The sequence below is a fragment of the Monopterus albus genome, unplaced genomic scaffold (genome assembly GCF_001952655.1).
Source record: "Monopterus albus unplaced genomic scaffold, M_albus_1.0 scaffold153.1, whole genome shotgun sequence".
NCBI lineage: Eukaryota > Metazoa > Chordata > Actinopteri > Synbranchiformes > Synbranchidae > Monopterus > Monopterus albus.
In genome coordinates this window covers 402269-422066 of record NW_018128033.1, presented here as the reverse complement: position 1 = coordinate 422066, position 19798 = coordinate 402269, and the positions used below count along the sequence as shown (strand labels likewise).

The 19798-nt window shown below is 41.7% G+C and overlaps 1 protein-coding gene across 1 annotated transcript in view; it reads right to left on the bottom strand.

Annotated features, from left to right (window-relative positions):
• Positions 1 to 225: 225 nt before the first annotated feature.
• Positions 226 to 19798, bottom strand: part of ptpn4a (protein tyrosine phosphatase non-receptor type 4a) — a 60974-nt gene continuing 41401 nt past the window's right edge. The window contains 18 exon segments of the mRNA XM_020614895.1: positions 226 to 1602; positions 1691 to 1826; positions 1980 to 2128; positions 3415 to 3543; positions 4241 to 4387; positions 5354 to 5415; positions 5625 to 5715; positions 6104 to 6270; positions 7177 to 7333; positions 7921 to 7977; positions 8187 to 8270; positions 8535 to 8694; positions 12466 to 12627; positions 14691 to 14766; positions 14769 to 14809; positions 14956 to 15024; positions 16011 to 16183; positions 18870 to 18933. Of these exon segments, the coding sequence (XP_020470551.1) occupies positions 1243 to 1602; positions 1691 to 1826; positions 1980 to 2128; positions 3415 to 3543; positions 4241 to 4387; positions 5354 to 5415; positions 5625 to 5715; positions 6104 to 6270; positions 7177 to 7333; positions 7921 to 7977; positions 8187 to 8270; positions 8535 to 8694; positions 12466 to 12627; positions 14691 to 14766; positions 14769 to 14809; positions 14956 to 15024; positions 16011 to 16183; positions 18870 to 18933 (2284 nt within the window). The 3' untranslated portion in view covers positions 226 to 1242.

The window sequence follows — 19798 nt, the reverse complement described above, 5'->3', positions numbered from 1 at the left end:
AACCGCTGCTCCTCCACATCGAGAGGAGCCAGCTGAGGTGGCTCGGGCATGTGTTTCAGATGCCTCCTGGGCGCCTTCCTAGGAAGGTGTTCCAGGCATGTCCCACCGGGAGGAGGCCCCGGGGAAGACCCAGGACACGCTGGAGGGACTATGTCTCTCGGCTGGCCTGGGAACGCCACGGCATTCCCCCGGAGGAGCTGGAGGAAGTGTCTGGAGAGAGGGAAGTCTGGGCATCTTTGCTTAGACTGCCCCTGCGACCCGGTCCCGGATAAGCAGAGGAAAATGGATGGATGGATGAATCAATCAATGCTCAAAATTAAAACTTGCATTGGGAGGTGTATAGTGACAGAGCTGCTGTGATTATGGAATTGGAAAGGGAGGTGCCCAGTAAACACAGGCCCTGAGGATTGCAAACAGGTTATAATCTTCACCACACCAGACAATGGCCACTTCAGAACATGTGTCTGTAAGCTCAAAAACACAGCACAAAGCAGGATAACATATCCAACTCACCACAGCATTGAACAAGAAGTGAGACATGAAGTGCTTTCAGTTGTCCACCTGTCAGTCTGTGCTGTCAAAAACAAGGAGGCTGAGAGAGATCAAACCAAGTACAATAAATTAAATCACTTCTGTCCCCCACAAAAAGAAACGAAGTAGTTAGAAGAAGAAGAATCACACTACTTTACTACCCAAGATTTAATCAGGAAAGCACAAAGCTCTAGACTCATACAAACAAAACAACATTTTTTGTTCAGTGGACAGGGTTTGACACAAACTAAAACACAATAAATACTCTTCTGAGGAACAAAAGATAAAGGTATATCTCTTTATTAGCTGAAAGGATACTAAAAAAAGGCAGGTCCGTCTGGCAGACTCACTCAGAAGGGGACAGGGCGACCCTCTGGGTGGAAAACAGGGGAGGGGTATCTTTCCATCCACTGGGACAGCCCTTCCCCTTTGTACTTATGGCACTACAGCAATTCCCCATCCACATCTTATTCCCTCATACGCTCATCATTTCATTCTGTGTATACTCCTGAACATTCAGATTCTCCTAATGGTACCGATTCAACCCGGCTGGATTTTTTCTTCTTCTTCTCTTGTCTGTGATTTTCAGGTTTGTTCATTTGTTTGTCTTTTTCCATTTTTGTCAGCATAAAGTGCAACAGTGCTTTTGTTCTTCCCTCCAGCCACCTGACCTCTTCCTGGCAACGCTTGATGACCTCCAGAGGTCAAAGGTCACAGGTTAGCAGGATTAGGGTCAGGGCTCGCGCTGGTCTCACTTGTCATGCTGGTGGCACTTGCAACACTTGGCTCCTCCACCTCCTCCTCATCTGTCACTTGCCCCACATCTAACACCTCCACCTCTTCATCATCATCATCCTCCTCCTCATCCAGACCTCCTTCTAGCAACTCCACCACCGCCTCACTTTCTTCTGTGGCTGCTGTCTCTTCTCCTGCTTTCTGCTGCTCTTTCTTCTCCTCATCCCTCTCATCATTCATCTTCTCTCTCTGTTGGTACACAGTGGTTTTGAGTGGTTTAAACAGACCCTCCTCGTAGACTTTTAAAATAGCCTCACACACAAAGCGGTACTGGCTCTGATAAGGAGAAACAGAGAAAGAGATGTTAGCGGTGGTTTGAAGTGGCTGAGAGCAGCTGGACAGACAAATGGATGTGTCTACATACAGGTGTTTGTATCATCATGGCCCTCTGGTCTCTCATAGTCCTGACAATATCTAGAGGATACACTGGCTGACTGCACTCCATTAGACACAGCGCCGTCTCCATGGTGATCAGAACCCCTGTTCGACCTATTCCCGCACTGGAAAAAAGGAGCGGGGACAGAAATGGATGTTCTGTTACAAAATAAATGCAATATAGACTGGAGAAGATAAGTTGACTAACTTGATTATCAAACACACAAAACTCCTGATTATAGACTGACAACCTCACATAATGTACAGAACAACTGTACCTGCAGTGTACCACCACTGGCTGGTCCTGTCCTGCTCGTTTGCTCCGTACCAGAGCCACAAAGTCCAGGAAATCAGTGGAGTCATCAGGGACGCCATGGTCTGGCCAGGCCAGGTACTGGATCTGAGTGAGTTCTCTCTGCTGCTCACTCTGAACACAGAAAGAGAAAAGCAGAAAACAAAAATGTATGTACAGTATATTTTCATGTACTGCCACAGAATTGGATCATCTCATTCAGGAAAGACTCCATAGTTTGAAGCCTTGGTAACAAAGTGAAGGTATTCACACTCACTCCAGAAATAATTATTCACAGATTTCACTCATACTCAACTGAAAACAGGTTAATGTATTTTACGTGGGTGACCTCCGGTGTCCTACGGAGAGACTACAGCACACTGTTTGTGTAATTCTGGCCTTTCTACATGTTATAAAATAGGTAGTGTGAATTACAACCAGTGGTTTTATTCTTTCCACTCCACTGTGCTGCGGGACCATGAAACACCAAATACCAATGGTAACAACGTCCATTTGTTTTTGCTGCAATCAAATGATAAAAGACAAGTCACACTTATTTTGTTCACTCCAACACAAAGCCCCTGTGTTCCTCTTAAATACTGCCTCTCTGGATTGCCATGGTAACACCCCTATCTCCATAGCAACAATCACAGGCAGAGAAGAATACTAATTGCCTCCTCCTACAGCCACATACTTTATAAGTCATGCTGACATGGGCAGAACACAAAGAAGTAATCAGCAAAACACAGCAGGAAAGATTATGATCATCCATTAAAAGTTCATCTTTAATAAGAATTTGTCCTCAATACTGTAATGGCAGTGTTTTATAGCAAGGTATTATAGTTAAAATGATAAGAGATAATCGTATATGTACAATTTTGCATCCACAAACAAGTATCCGCTCCGTTTAGGACAGAAAATAGTATTTCACCATGTGGAATAAAAACTGGAAGCATCATAAGGCTTCAGCGTCCCAATAAAAGAAACTTACATTCTCCATCCCTGTTTTTCAAACTACCATCTCCCCACTCTGTTCCTCTCTTCCTCTCGCTCTCTATTTCAGCAATGTGTCTGACTGGGGTGGTTGGGTTGTCATGGTAACCAGATCCCAATACGTGGCCCGCATGCAGCAGCGGGAGCCAGAAAAAGAACAGCCCACACTGGTCACTATAGCAACACACCTCCTGTGATTGGGCCACGAGTCTCTCTCTCTCTGTGTGTGTGTGTGTGTGTGTGTGTGTGTGTGTGTGTGTGTGTGGCCTTCGCCCTGCTCTCCAGCCTGCTCTGGTTAGCTTTCTTTCCTCACTCATTCTCTGCTTCCTCTGATTTGGTCCCAGCTTTCCATCCATCCCTGCTTGTCCTTTTTGTCTCTTCTGACACCATATGTCTGTGGGTGACTGTGTGTTTCTGTGTGCAGTTACCTGTGTGTGCATGAGACTCATCTCCCGGACCAGGAAGGCCGAGTTGCCCTCTTTGTTGTGGCACGTAACTGTAAAGCCTCCGTAGGTGGCGCTGCTGTCTGGGTTAGGCCAGTACTGGTGACATTTCACCTATAAGCACAGACAAAAGTTTCTCTTTACAACTGTACATTTAATTTATTTAACATGTTACAACTGTTATTCTCAGCTCAGGAGTCGGGGTCTACTCTTCAGCTAACTATCTATTCTTTGCTATAACAGTAAACACTATAGTACCGACTTACAGCTTTCAGTACATCTGGAATCATGGTAAATTGCAGTCACAGCACCCATCATTCAAACATAATTCCACTTACAACACTGTGCAGCCTACTTTGTTATATAGTATAATTTAGCTGTAACCAGTTTTAGACACTTCTGTTTAATTCCTGGGGAAATTAGAAAACCCTGCATGTTTTTGTGTTACTGATCAGGATATCTTAGTTGCATTGTTTTTGCAGTAATAACTTTAATTCAGATTGTGTATTTTCCTAATAATGCTCAAATTAAGAACAGAAAACTTTGATTTCATGATAAGCAGCCATTATTCTGTCACCAAACAAACTCATTCAATATCAGAACTAGAGATTAGTGCAAATGGAAAACCAGAGTTCAAGAGCACTCTATGAACACGTATCAGACTACAGTGTGGCTGCATCCAGCACTGCCACATGTACTGCAAAGGTGTCTGAAAAGTTTAGAACCAATTCACTGACAAAGACAGCCTTGTTAACATGCCACAGTCCACATGTGGTGTCCAGTCGTGTCTTTGAAGAAAACGTCCACATACCCGTCCCCTCTCGACCTGCGTAGTCAGCATGACCACCATGGATGATCCCTGCTCCCAGGTCATTTGCCAAAAGTCAGAGCAGGTGTTGGGCAGCGGGCCCTGGCATGCTATGTAGCGGTTGATCAGACTGGAGGCAGGAATCTCCATCTACACAGAGGCAGACAGATTGAGATACAGAGGTTATAGAAAGTGAGACTGAGCACCATTATCCTAACACTCGAGTCCACATTGGATGACGTTAGAGCACTACATGGTTAAATGAACAGACGTTTTTGCATCTTAGGAGCACTGGTGTAAATTTCCTGTTTCATTAGAACTTCAACTTTCATCAGTGCCAACCATTTACAAAATAAATTTCCTACTAAACTTCACATACAGAGCAAACACACACTGAATAAAAGTCTTGCCATTTGTAACTATGCCTGTTCAGACTGACAATAGGCAGCAGAATGCAATCTAATAATGACACTGATGAGGAAATCTATTAGTGGATCTAAAGCGCTGATTAGACGACTGAGAAGCAGGGGCAAGTGTCCTTCACACTCACAAAGATAATTAATTAGACCACAGAGACAAATAGTGATTCCACTGCAAAATACACTTATAAATCCATCCTTAATTCAGCCTGTTAGAAAATTAAGAATCCTTTTCTTTCCTCACATCACTGTTTCCAGTGCAGTGCTGCTGCATGCTACTCAGTTTGTGAAGGTTTGCCCAGGTTCAGTACAGCCTCTACAGGGCATTTATACAGACAGAAACCTATGTTGGACTCCCCAAGATGCATTATTTAGATAGCTGAAGCCAGTCATGTTGCACATGTCTGAAAAGAGCTTCAAGTCATACAACAAACAAACTAACTAACAGTATGGTCTGCCTCAGAAACCACACCCTCTAAACATCCACAAGCTGCTGTTCTCTTAAAAAGGCTGATGCCTGGCTGACTCAAAAACATGCAAAACATTAACCCACAATGTTACTCATTTGTATAGTTTATGAGGTTAATTCATTCACCAGTATGTTTTTGAAGGTTAGCAAAACAGGCCACCCACCATGTCTCAAAGGAGCAAAAGGCAGAAATATATAAAAGAGCAAAATGAGGAGGAACAAACTCACATTGATGTAATTTGCATTGATGTAGTCATCTGTGCTTTTCAGAATGACCCGTGTGGCATCATCTGCAGACAGAGAAATAGAGAAGACAAAAGGGTACAATTACCAGGAGAGAAAGACAGCACAGGAAAATGAGGTGAAGGAAGAAAGAGAAAAGTTCATGTGGGAAACAAGTGGAGAAGAGAGAGAGTGTGATGAGGGGAACAAGGTAGAGGTTGGTATACGTTTGCATACACAAGCCAAGAGAAACAGGCAGCAGTGTGCAGTGACGTACAAGGGGAGATGTCTCTGTAGCGATTTTTGGACACGTTCTGAGGTAATTTGGCACACAGCATGGTCATCCCCGGCTTCTTCCTGTACAATTGCTGTAAAAAAGGAACACAAATTTATATTAAAGCTGGGATAACAGGAAGGTTTTACTTCCTTTGCCCTATTTGTTCATGTCATACACAAATTCCTGTATGCATTCTCACATGCACTGTCCCTGTGATCATTTAGTTGTTTGTGTTTCACTAATACCACAACACAGCACTTAAACGGGAAGCTGTTAAGTGATGATGATGATAGAGAACAGGAAGTTTCTGGAATGTGGAGGAGGAAAGACGTCGGTGATAACTCCACCAACAATGTAAAACTATCAATCGATCCAAGACTACCGACGCCAACCTAGCGTTGCACATGTATGCATCTATCTCTGTGCGAGCATATATGCCTGGACTCTGCTTATGAGGACATCTCTGATTTTCTCCTTACATCAAACTGTGCCAGCATGGCTCCACTGCTCAGGGTGTCCTTCAGTGTGACCATAGAGTCCCTCAAAGCATGCTGGTCCAGCTGGGTGGGGTCCTGAGGGGATTTCTCAGGGATGTACTGAAAATCTGGCTCCAAGTCCACCTTCTCCTCCACCACGTCATAGATAGCTGAGTGAGAGAGGAAAGAAATATGTTACAGTCTACATAAATGTTACAGGCACATAATCAGAACAAATGGTTGAGACATATCAGATCATAACATTACATTACATAGACAAATGTAATAAAACCAAAGAGAACTTAAAAACAACCAGACAAAAGTAAAACAAACAAGGTAAACACTGCCAAGGCAAATATTATAAAATGGAAGGAAATTCACAGCAGACAATCGACAAAGTGTTAAAGGCATTCCGTACCACTGATGCAGTCTCACCGTACACCTGCTCTGATGTAAGACAATGCATAAATCCCTCTCTGACCCAGTTAAAATACCAAGAACTTCCATGTTTCATCACCTTTAAAAAGCCCCCCTCCCTGCTTCAGTGATGCTGATTCAAAGAAATGTTTTGCCGTCTTCTGACAAAAATCTACAACTTCTCATTTGCAGTAACAAAAGTGAGACTGACCAGTCCAAAACAGAGCAAAAGCAGAACTGAGGCTTGTGAGCAGATTCACAAGTGGGCTGCATTATTTTTTATATCTACATAGAAGCAGGTCTCCCGTCATTGAGGCTGCCATGTTTTTTTTCCCCATAAAGTCTCCATAGGTCACACAAAAATTGGTGGTTACTAAATATTTTACACCCAGTAACTGTGACAAAACTAGCTTGCTAATACAGGCCATTCCACACTTTGGTCACATGATGATAACTAGCAAAAAAAGCTACTAAGTGGACTTTGGTTTAGGATTCTGTTTGTCAAACATGACCAACTTAGACTAAAGAGTATAAATATGGCTTATAGCTGCATAACCTACCAGATTGAAATTCAAATTAAATAATGACGGAATCAGTGTCTCCCTTATCAGTTTATTAATGTTAAAACACAGTAGGAAGGACAAGTGGGAACAACGCACCATTTGGTCTGACCAATAGGATGAGCTCCCCAGAGTGGCTCTCACAGCTGGCCTTGATGAACATGACCACCTGGTCATGGGTGTGGTCAGAGATGTCCCGTCCATTAATTAGGACCACCTGGTCACCCTCATTAAGGCGGGGCACACACAGGTCAGCCTGAACAGAGGGAGGAAAACAGGAAGGAAGGAAGGTTTTTTTTTCTTTGCCTGTTTTAGTCACAAGTCATTGACAATTTGGCAACATATACAACATAAGGTCAACAAAATGTTTCCGGTGGGGGTGGAAATATGTTCAGATATGAGAACGCTAACCTTAAGGTTATTTGTGAAACTGGATCTATTTGTATGGCTGTTTTTTTAGACACTAATACTCAACATTAAGAATTGAAAACAATAATGAGGGTAAACCCCAATTTCCTTATTTGAGCCGGAAGTCATTCCGGTCCACCATTTTGAAGGATGTCCTACAGCTCTTATTGCTCCGAGGAGCGAGGAGGCTGCCTGGAGGAGCAATGAGTGAGGAAACTAGAGACCCTCCTTAACAAAAGTCATTTATGGACCATCAGAAATCAGTTAGTGATTGGATGCTTCAGGTGCAGTTAATGACTCCACGCATCTTATGTCAGCAGGACAAAGACATAAGGAAAAGAAGCATCTGGATGAAGCACAGTAGCATAGTCCCTGTCCAAGGGTAAATCCCAATTCCCTCAATTGCATCTACTACATGAAGTGCTGCTGACTTACTGATGTTCCCGGAGCCACTCTAGACACAATGATAGGCATCTTCTGGTCAGCTCCACCCTGGAGACACACAGTAGAAAGAGGAAAGGATTGCAAAACTGACTTTTTTTTTTAAAGGAAGCTGATATTTTAGGCAGAGTGTACAGGTCGTGATGCACATATCTGGTTGTGGGCCATAAATGTTTGACTACTTAGAATAAAAAAGCAGTAAAAACAAAAGCCACAAAGACAGAAAGACTGTCAACAGATTTTTCCTGTTTGGCCCGCACCTTGACATTGAAGCCAAAGCGTCCATGTTCATCAGGTCTCATCTTGATCAGAACCAGATTATCATGAGGTACTACTCCATTCAGCTGAAAGAATACAGTTGAAAGCACATACATTAAATTCATCTACTTGCCTCATAAGTGCTACTTTTCTTCTAATATGAGCCTGCCAAAGATGTTTTTACAAAGAAAAACACACTTTTCAGAATTCCTTAAAATATGTTTTAAGTGTTTAATTTTACAATTTCAAGGGAATCTACAAATAACTACTGATGTTAACATTTTCTTATCAAGATTTTTATGCAACTTTTTGGTAATTTTATATAGAGAGTGTCTTGGGCCCACACTTACCGTGGTCTTGTCAGCATTGACGGGAACATCATACATCTCATTGAGATGGTTATCCAGGAGACTCTGCTGGGAGTGAGCCTGGATTATCTGACTCAAGGTCTTCCTGCTCAATTGCTTTGGGGGAAGAGCTGGAGGTTGGCCATCTACCCCCTCTGGAGACCTGAGGAAAGGGAGACAAAGTCAGAGAAAGAAATAAGGAAAGAGCAGGGGAGAAATGTCTGCGACCGAGGAGCTGAATCACTAGTCTACATGATTACACCTGTCGCCATTACAGAGCAAAACTAAAATGAATCTCCACACTTGCTGTTTAGCATCTGTTAATTGTCAGTGGAAAAATATTTTAAAGAAGGTAAAACAATGCCACAAACTTACAAGTACAGAGGAAGACAGAAGTAATGGTCTAGCTAAAGGGGTTCCTGCATATGAATATGGTGGAAGAAAGACAGACGGGGGAGGCCAAGATCGCAAGAGACAGAAGGGCTGAATAGCAATGTGTTAGTCACAATGCATTAACCTCAATAAAAGAGCTGCAAGAGGAAGGAAAACAGCCCCCTCCATCATCCAGTCACTGTGCATGGTGAAACATCAGTCAGTCAGGTAAGGCTTTCAGCAGCATCCTGGCTCACTCTCTGGGGGTAAAACCCAGTCATTCCACTCTATGCCTGTATCTGGAAATGTTTGTGTAGTTGTGTATAGGCACTGCTTAGGGGCTGAAGCACCAGTCAGAGAGCAGTGCCTTTGTTCTGGCTGCCTGCTACTGGTGGCACCACACACACACGGGTCAAAATCTGTTCCAGCTTTCGGAAGGAGGGCAGTGCACAGCAGGCCGGAGCTGAAACAGCACACCATCAATATATTTCCTCAAAGGAGTGAAATGGATGTCATTCCTTATCACAACCTATCCAGCGCCTTGGGTAAGGACATTTAAAGCGTGTCCATGCTGAACATCACACTAAGCCCTGCTTGTTTTTCCGTCTCTAATGGTAAACAAATCCTACATTTCTTCTTCTGCTTTACAGACATTTTAAAAGCATGAACAGAACTAAGTGAACGTCCACAGTGACAAAGAATCATATGCACACACAGGAGAAGCCAAAACAAACTGCTATTAAGCACCACGTTGCACTGAACCACCTGAATATGCATTTAAAGACACTTTTGGTGTGCACCCAAATGTTTTAACACTAAATTATTTTCCAAAGCCAGTCTTTGCTTCACCCCTTTGAAGAAGGGCTGATTATAGCATGTAAAGTGACTTATTACAACATACCCCACAGCTGGATGTAATATTGTGTTGTGGTGTATTGTATAATTGTAGCTTTTTACTCTGACATGTTTTAAAAACCATCACCGTAAGATAATGTGGTTTGCTAAACAGATAATTTTCACTCTATGCAGCTAAAAACATCATTACAAGAGTGCGAAGGTTATGGCTTTGTTGTACTGTTTACATGTAGAACTGACAGTGTATAACTGTGGGCCTGTGGGAGAGAAAGCAGATTCTAATTTAGTTTTAACTGGAAGAAATCGTTGGACGAACTTTGGGAAAATCTGAATTATGGGCTGGAGTCATCCAGTTGAAATATTAGAGTCATTGTATACAAATCTTTAGGAATAGGGATAGTGATTCACATCATGAAGAAAAGGCAGAAGCCAATCTATGTTGGGCAAAAAGGGAGTTATTTCACACTAGATCTAGAACTGGTATATCCCCAAAACTAAAACGTAATCTGGACTGGGACCATATCTTTTAAGTAGATATCATAATGGGATTGCCAAAGGAGGAAACTGCAGTCACCAAAGTTAAAAGAAATGATTTCTTTTTGACAATAATCTAGTTCAGTCAAATCAGTCAAACTATTTTCTGAATGTTTGTAACTGATTACTAATATCTGAGATTAGGAAGGTCCAGTTTACTGTCAGATCTGAGACCCTAAAGGCTTTCTTTTCTTATCTTCAGGGTTTTTCTTGATCCAGAAAAGCAAAAACTAATCTTTTCCATGAAGTGGGAAAAAATATTTAGGCAAGAAAGCTAAAGTTCTAAAGCTGGGATATTTTCACTAAGTTCTGTCTGCCTGGGTGCTTCAGAGTGCAAATGAACCCAATTTACAGAACATTATCAAGTTAGCGAATCATGTAAATAGTTTAGTTTAAACTTATTCATACTAACATTGAGCCAAATAGGTTGTGCCACAAAGTGAACGTAGCTATGAGATTAATAGCACGTAGACTGACTGCACTCTAATATGAGGATGCACAGTGAGGTGAAGCTTTGCTTCCACATTTGCACCACATCTGTCAACAAACTGAGAGAAAAGATGCTGAAAAAGGCTGATAGCCTGCAAAATCCTTGAAAGTGAAACTTATTGTCTCAGCATAAAATTAGATTTTTTTTTTACTGGAAATATGTATAAAAAACATTAAAAATAACATGCACAGATAATGTGTGTGTAATCTTTTGGCTCTGTAACAGAGTGATGAGCCAACAACTTAGCTTGTGTGTGTGTGTGTGTGTGTTTGTGTGTGTACAGTATGTGCAGCTTTGTTGGCAGCAGAAACACCACTGCAATGTTACTTAACCACTCTGATTTCCAGCTGAGAAACGGTCTCTCTCTCTCTCCCCAACTCTATTCGCTTTATTTCACACACACACACACACACACACACACAGGTTTGTTTTCCTAGTGGTGACTGTACATTGACTGATACACATGTATTTTCTGTAGACTAACCCTAACTCAAACCAAATCCACTACTTGCCTAACAACTAACCTCAAACCAAGTCGTCACCCTAAAGTTCAGTGATTTACATGGTGGGGTCCAGCATCTGGTCCCTACGAGAACGGCCACAGTGACAGTAATACCAGGTGCGCGCACACTTCAACAGTGTGAAGAGAACATGGATGCCATACTGTATCCATGACACATCTCTTGCCTCGTTCAAAGGACACAAGCACAAACCAGTCCAGCCTCACAGCACATGACTCTTTTTGAGCTCAATGTAGCTAAATGGTTCTAGCTAGAACAATCATTTTGGCTCGCTGGTGTTTGATCATGCTGGTTTATTTGCAAACACTCTTAAAACATTAGCACTGAACATTATTATGCATTTTTAACATATTTTTAAGAAATCTGAGCACTGTACTAGGTCAGACAGACTCATATAGCTCCTACCAAGCTTTACTGGGTGAGTACGCAAAATGAATGGTCACAGTTTTAACATTCAACATCTTTGTAAAGCATTTCCACCTTAACTTTGTGAGAGTTTCTAAGGAACAAACACCAAAGGCCATGCTACACTTTGAGATCATATGTGTAATAAGGATCATAAGGTGAAGTATGTGATTACAGACGTTTACTGACAGTCTCTCCAAATACTAGTGTTTTCTGTTTTCAGAATTAATTGTTGCACAATAGAAAAATCTGATGATGCTTTTTCCTTTACTAACATCTAATATCACACAATTCTTAAGACTGGTCTGCTGATATATGCTGATGTTGAGATGTAAAGCTCGTGTACAACTCACTTCACTTTTACTCAGAGGTTCTGAAACAGCTTCGTGGAACTTTACTACCTACTATTTTCTAGCGCGAGCACAGTAACGACATACAGCAAACACATACAGACACATCCACACACTAATTCCTTGTTCACTCTAATATACAGCCCCTCCACTAAAACACATTTTACAGGCTGCTTTTCAAAGGGTTTATCTTTCCACTGAGGCCCAGCTCAATGACACTGGGACACACTTGTAAAAACCAGTCAACTCAGCAATACAGTCAGACAGGGTGGCGATAACACTGATGAGCAAAACTTAACATCAGGATTAAATGCAGATTAAATGGGAAGATGAGAATGAGAACGACAACTTCCCCATAGACAATCCTAATTCTAATTTTATTAAGCATCAAGGTGCTTGAGACTCACAGTGTCGAGTCCAGGCTGATGCTGTTGGCCTGCGTAGATGATGCTGACTTGTGATTGGAAGAGAAGACAGGCAGACTAGGTGACGCGTGGATCACGTGATCGACCAGGTGGCCAACAGACGACGGACGTAGTCGTGTGCCCTCTTGTACAAACAGCGAGTTCCTGACAAACAAAGTATTGTTTTGATAATGGTACTGATGCGGACATCACAATGGCACACATACATATCAAAACACTTCAAGTTGTATGTAATTAATGTATCGTGAACCACAGGAATGGACCAGGAACAGACATAAAATGATGCTTTATATTAACAAGAAACTGCCTGGATTTGCCTGCCGCTGGACATCAATGACATTACTTTAATTTCATGGTGTGGATCATTGCTTATAGACTTATCTTTTGTTTTACAGTCATGTGAAAAAAATAGGACCCCCTTTGAAAGCATGTGTATTTTGGGTTCTTGTAGCCATCTAATAGTCTCTGACATCGGTCTGAGGGAATTTTACCCCATTCCTCAATGCAGAATTGTTTCAGCTGTGAGATGTTTGAGGGGTTTCTTGCATGTACAGCCCTTTTCAAGTCACCCCAACGCATCTCAATGGGATTCAGGTCTGGACTTTGACTCTGCCATTCCAGGACTCTCTATTTCTTCTTTTTCAGCCAGTCTTTGGTTGATTTACTAGTATGTTTTGGGTCATTGTCATGTTGCATGGTCCAGTTCCGCTTCAGCTTTAATTTTCTAACCGATGGTCTCACATGTTCTTCAAGCACCTTCTGATACACAGTAGAATTCATGGTGGATTCTATGATGGTGAGCTGACCAGGTCCTGCTGCAGCAAAGCAGCCCCAAACCATGACACTTCCACCTCCATGCTTCACAGTTGGTATGAGGTTCTTTTCCTGGAATGCTGTGTTTGGTTTACGCCAAACATGTCCTCTGCTCTGGTGTCCAAATAATTCAATTTTGGACTCATCTGTCCAAAGAACATTATTCCAGAAGTCCTGGTCTTTGTCAACATTCTCTCTGGCAAATGTCAGTCTGGCCTTGATGTTTCTCTTAGAGAGCAAAGGTTTCCTCCTTGCACACCTCCCATGCAAGTTAAACTTGTGCAGTCTCTTTCTGATTGTAGAGGCATGCACTTCTACATCAACAGTAGCCAGAGCCTGCTGTAGATCTCGAGATGATATTTTAGGGTTTTTGGAGACCCCTTTTTTGCATCTTGCGGTCTGCTCTTGGGGTGAACTTGCTGGGGCGACCTGACCTGGGCATGTTGGCAGTTGTTTTGAAAGCCCTCCACTTGTAGACTATCTTCCGGACAGTGGAATGGCTGATTTCAAAATCTTTTGAGATCTTTTTAAATCCTTTACCAGACTCATAGGCTGCTACAATGTTTTTTCTGAAGGCCTCTGACAGCTCTTTTGCTCTCACCATGGTGCTCACTCTCACTTCAACAGTCAGGAGCACACCAAACTAAATGTTTGAGGTTTAGATGGGGCAAGCCTCATTCAAAATGCTGAGTAACGATCTACTAATTATGTGCACCTGGTGTGATATACCTGTGTGTGATTTGAGCCATTTTAAGAGGGCATACATGTGAGGGTGTGCTGTCTTTTCCCTCAGTTAGAATAGGCATTTTTGTAGAATTACATTTACAGAAGATCATGAAAAGACTTTTCTTCAGTTTTACTGGTTTAGTTGTATTACTTTAATCTCTCTGTATTGTTAAAATTGAAATTAAATAACCATATATTAAAACATGTTACAAAATACACATGCTTTCAAAGGGTGTCCTAATTTTTTCACATGACTGTATCTACTGAGTCACTGACCACATGACTCAAGTTGTGGACACGCCTGCAGCAATATATTCCTTAGCCTGACCATGATTTATTCCACTATGGATAATACTAGGATGCCTACATGGAACATAGGTCATCTGGTTATCAAAGTTCTTTTTGCACAGTGGTGTGAGCAAATGAATCGCAGGTTTGCAATGGCAGCCAGCAGGTTGTATGACAGTGAGCATCAACACCAACCTCCCTTCTACTGTGCGCCTGTGGTCTGTGGCGTCCTCTCAGTATCAGCTGCATCATGAGCAGTTTTTCATTTAAGTCATTAAAATATTTCTTCATCCTCTTTGACAACTTGGTGTCACAGTAAGCGACTGCCTGGCTCACCTAGAAATGGCTGTGCCTGGTATGAACTTTAAAATCGGACTCACTGATTGGGCGTCCCAGGTGGTGAGCGAGTGGGCAAGCTCTGGGTCTCAAGTCTCTCATCTGACAGGATGTTCAGTCAGTTCCGCCCACCAACTTCCTGGCCAATGGCTTGCTGGGAGACCTGCTCAGAACAAGGCACTAATTCGAATGTGTCCATAATGAAAACAACAGTAGTAATACAGTACATTAAAGCCCCTTTAAAGTTTATCTACCCTGAGCAGCTTGTATGGGCTATATTCAACTAACCAAGAAAGACAAGCCCATTACCTGGCAAATACTCTGTCCTTGATGCCTTTCTCTTTTCCATACTGCACAGACTGCACCTCGGTCCTCCCACTAGAGACACAAACAGAAAAGTAAAAAATTAACCAAAGGCTAAAAATCTGTAAATCTTGGCTTTAGCAAGGTTGCAAAAACTGATTATTAAAGCCAAGATCATTTTACATGCACCGTTTCCCAAAAATAAGACACAGGGCAACAGTAATACTGTATGCCATTTTACACTGCTATTCTAGGAGCTACTTCGGTGTCATCAGTCCCTAAATACTTCCAAAAAAAATCTAAACTAACATCAGCATTGAGAGTTGAGCACAGCCTGCCAACCAGTTCAAGCACAAAACAGTATATTCACTTTACTGACACACTATTAATAACATGGAAGCAAAAATGTGTCTTTACTGGAAAGTCAGTTAATACTTTATCTCAGAGGCAAAAACACACCCACCCACACAATCTAAATAAATAAATAAATAAATAAATGGATAGATCTGAGCCAGGCTTGCTCACACTGCTGCTCAATAATGCATCACATGACCTTTCAACTCTCTGTTCCTCTCTCACTCAGACTTTATAGGAAAAAAGAAACAAAAATGCTACTGATATCATAATCCAACAAGGAGAAAAATGGTTCTGTGTTTTATATGAGAAGTGAGAGGTAGCAGCTGTGTGGGTTTGTGAAGTGACTTGCACACGAACACAAAAACACACAAATGATCCCTGCAGAACTTAAAAGGCTGGTTTCAAGGCCAAACACATTACAATTTCTCCTTTTTTAGAGCTAAACCAGGAATAATTAAGCGGCGGTTTTCTGGGGTAAGGTATCATGAGAGGAAACCACTGGCTTTTCAGTGTTTCAGCCTTTCAAACCAAAGTGAAACAACAATCCTCAACTTCCAAACAAACATGTACTTCTGTTGATGGTTTCTTGAAATGAAAAGTCTGGTCTGTGTACAGTGTGTGTACATGGCAATCTGTCAAAGCTTGAAAGGCAAAGCAAGACTTTTTTCACTCTGTTGATTGTCTCCAAGTTATCTTGTTCCTACCAGTATCTGAACTTGGAGCCCAGGGTAAAATAGTGAGCGAAGAAGTTCTTCTGTGGTGGCACGGGCTGCTCCAGTCTGAAGAAGGTGTGGTGCTCCACGCAGGCCTTCCACAGGTTCTTACAGGCCCGATAGTTGACCATGTTGAATCCCAGCAGCATCTCCCGTGTCTCAGTCTGTGTGCAGGAAGAATGATGAGGGCAGGTGGCCAGTATTACTGACAGATCATAGTGTGGGAAATTCAACAGTAACTTATTTGACTTGGTAGTGTGAGAAGCTGGGTGAGATGGAGTTTACACCCTGGACAGGTCCGCAGACAGACAACCACTCACACTCGCATTCACACTTAGGTACAATTTTAGAGTCTCCTGGAGAAAACCCACACAGGCACACAGCCAGCCAGACAGCAGGTCCAAACATTTTTGCTGTGAGGTGACAGTGCTAACCACTACACCACCATGCTGCCCAGTTTTTTTAAAGGATTTTTAAACCTGTATTCAGATAACCAGTTGGTAGGGGTGTGATGATACACGTAGCTCATGAGATGAGACAATACAAGATATTGGTTTCACAAATACGAAACCATATTTAAAAACACTATTAAAAAAAAAAAATCTTCATTGACAAAACATGACTGGAAAAAGTCCTTTATTTGACTGAAAGTCACAAAATGCAACACAATGCAGGTGCATTTCAAAATGTTTTCACTAAATATCTTGTAATGGCCGTCACTTCAGTTTTACTTTGAGTATGAATTATCATATGCAGTAAAAGACAAAAGGTTTTGCCACAAACTCATCTGACTGGCTTCTCTCCTGTATGATTTCACACGAGTCTCTTCAGACCTTACAACTGTGCACGAACTGTGCATGAGCTTCTAACTTCTAAGTGAAGCTGCAGTGTTTCCCACAGAATTACATTCTAATTGTGAAGCTTATTCTCTAAATTAAGTGTAAGAAGGAACGTTACAATGGGGTAAAGAAACCTGTGTTTCAGCCATAAGGATCTCTGAGCAACTACAATGTACAGTGTTTGAGAGAGATCAGGAACAAGATATTACACATGAGCCTATTTACAATGCATTTCACCCCCAGGAGCTGAAATATTGCAATGCATTGTAAATAGGCTCATGTGTAATATCTTGTTCCTGATCTCTCTCAAATACTGCACATTGCCCTGCTTTAGGTATTTTTGAGTAGTTGCTCAGAGATCCTTATGGCTGAAACACAGCTTTCTTTCCCCGATTGTGGGATAAATTGTGTGAGTAATATTCGATTGTTCTTGATTTCCTGGTTGTTTAGTCTCTACTGCTGTTCCTGATTCTCTCCAGTGCTGCTTTGCCCTGTTTTTAGGTGCCTTTGATTTGCTTATTTGTGCTGTAAAATGTGACGTTCTGATGACGCTACTTGTGTGTATCAGTTCTAATGCTTTGTTGCCTTTATGTAACTGTTTATTTTAAGACTAAGTGTTCTTTGTTGCGCCGCGCAGAGTGGCAGCAAGTTACAGCAGCTGTGTCCTCGTGTTCTTTTCCGTGTTTTTATGAAGTTTATAGTAATGCTGTTGTGCTGTTCATCTGACCTGTCCCTTGTGCACCAGCCCTCCCACAGCAGCAGCATGCTGACTGCTGCCCTCCTCCTATATCTCTATCTTCAGCTCTCTCCTCCTGAACCTCTCTTGCTGCCTCAGCAGCACTGGTTGAAACCAATAAATACTCAGAATGAATCAGCTGGATCACTAATCACACTGGTCAGACTGATCAGCTTCCCTACGTGTGTTTTTCAATATTCCCCTGGACTGACGGGGCAAAAATTCACCTTCTACTGTAATTTCACCCTCACACTCCGTCATGCTGGCTGCTGCTCCGGTTTCGTTATGTACTGATATTGCTAGACAGCTTTTCACCTCGTCAGTAAATACTATCAGGTTTTAATATCACCAGATCTCATCACGCCCATAGCAGTTGGTTTTCCTGATGTACGTGTAGTAGATCACCCCACACCCACTAAAGGCCAGTGAACTGCCTGGCACCCTCCGCAATGTTTCGGATAGAGAGAATATCTCCACTAACTAGTTTAAACCCATTCTACATCAGTATTCCTGGTGTTCCTAGAAATAGGCATAAGCAGAGTTTGTACAAAAGGTTACTGGTTTAAAAATAAACCTACAATATCAAATGCAATCAGTTTACTGAATTTATTCTAGTTGTTATTAGTGAAATTAAAATTTGGCCATGTTCAAGGCCAGTGCAGTTCTCTAGACGCATCTAGAGAGAGAATGTTAGGGTGGGAAATGAGAGAGGAAGGATGGGAAGGAAATGTATAATTTAACTATTAAGTAACTGTGTTTGTAGTGGAAATAAACATCAAGTTGACAATTCCATCGACTGGTCTATAGGCATAGTTGATGCATTGTGAACACAAAGAGATAAACCTGTCAGAAACAGGGACACAGTGAAGTATAAGAGCAGAGCCAACCAGGACGCAGACAGCAGGGGGTTAATCTGACTCCATTATACACATACTGTATGCAGTACATGTTTATATACCCAGTGTGTACAAAATACACTCACACAGACTAAAATCCTTAATCTGTTTACAAACTAGGCACAATGGTGGCAGAGATGTGGTGGTTCAGAATTAAGAATGGATTTGAATGTGTGTGCGTGCCTGGTATGACTCACACTGGCCGTTCTCATGGGGACGACATGCTGGCATGGAAATCATAGAATTTTACATTGATGTGATGTCTTGGTTTAAGGTCGTCTTGGTTTAGGCAAATAGTGGTTACTGTCAAGGTTAGGATAAGTCTCCAAGAAAAAATGTAGGTCAATGTAAAGTGCCCACGAAAGACAAAAACACCTACCGGCTCTCTTCTCAGCTGGATGAAGAACTGTTTGCACTTAAAGGAGATTTTCACTATTTTCAACCTGGTAGTAAACAAAGAAAAGAAAGGTTCAGTGAGTGTGTCCATAGTTTAAACAGCCTCTCACCTGTACTTAAATATTTACACATCAGTGTGCGACAGTCCTGAACAAAATTAACATGAGTATAAAATGTTACTTTGATTATTTTTTATCATTTTGTAAAAGGGAATAAAACTATTTAGCACTTTCATTACCTGAGAATCACAAGACAAAATTACAAAACACCATAAGGCCACTGTTATTTAAAATTCATTGTGTTTGCTGAACGGTGCTCCTCCTCCTTCCCATGGTCTATCAGGCTAATAATTGACAGTTATTGCACTGCTGCAGTACAATGAGATTAATAAGACAGAATGCAGTCTAATCATAAGAAACTCCCAAGCTATCCAGCACTATGTAAAGTACTGCAAATTCTAAGCATAACAAGGTATTTAACATTAGCTCCACCTTTACCAGCTTCAACATTAAATGCAATGTACAAAATAACACACATTAATAATAATTATAGTCCAACAATGATATACATTAATGTGAACTGTGCCCTTCTGCATAATGAGTCATTTTAGTACTTTCAGTGTATTTTGTACTTTTACTAAAGTAACATTTTGAATGACTTTTACTTGTAACACAGTGTATTTTTACACTGCAGTATGGCTACTTTTAAATAAAGATTCCAAGTACTTCTTCCACCACTGGTATTCAAAATAGAAAATAAAAGTAAAAAACTGAAGCACGGCAGGTCCAAACATCTATTTCAGGGATCGGTGAAACAGAACTGAAAACCACACTTCCCAGTGACTTGCCAGCTCTTCCAGTAAGATGACCTGTGTCACCAGCTGCTCATTTAATCTCCGACCCGTTCCTCCTT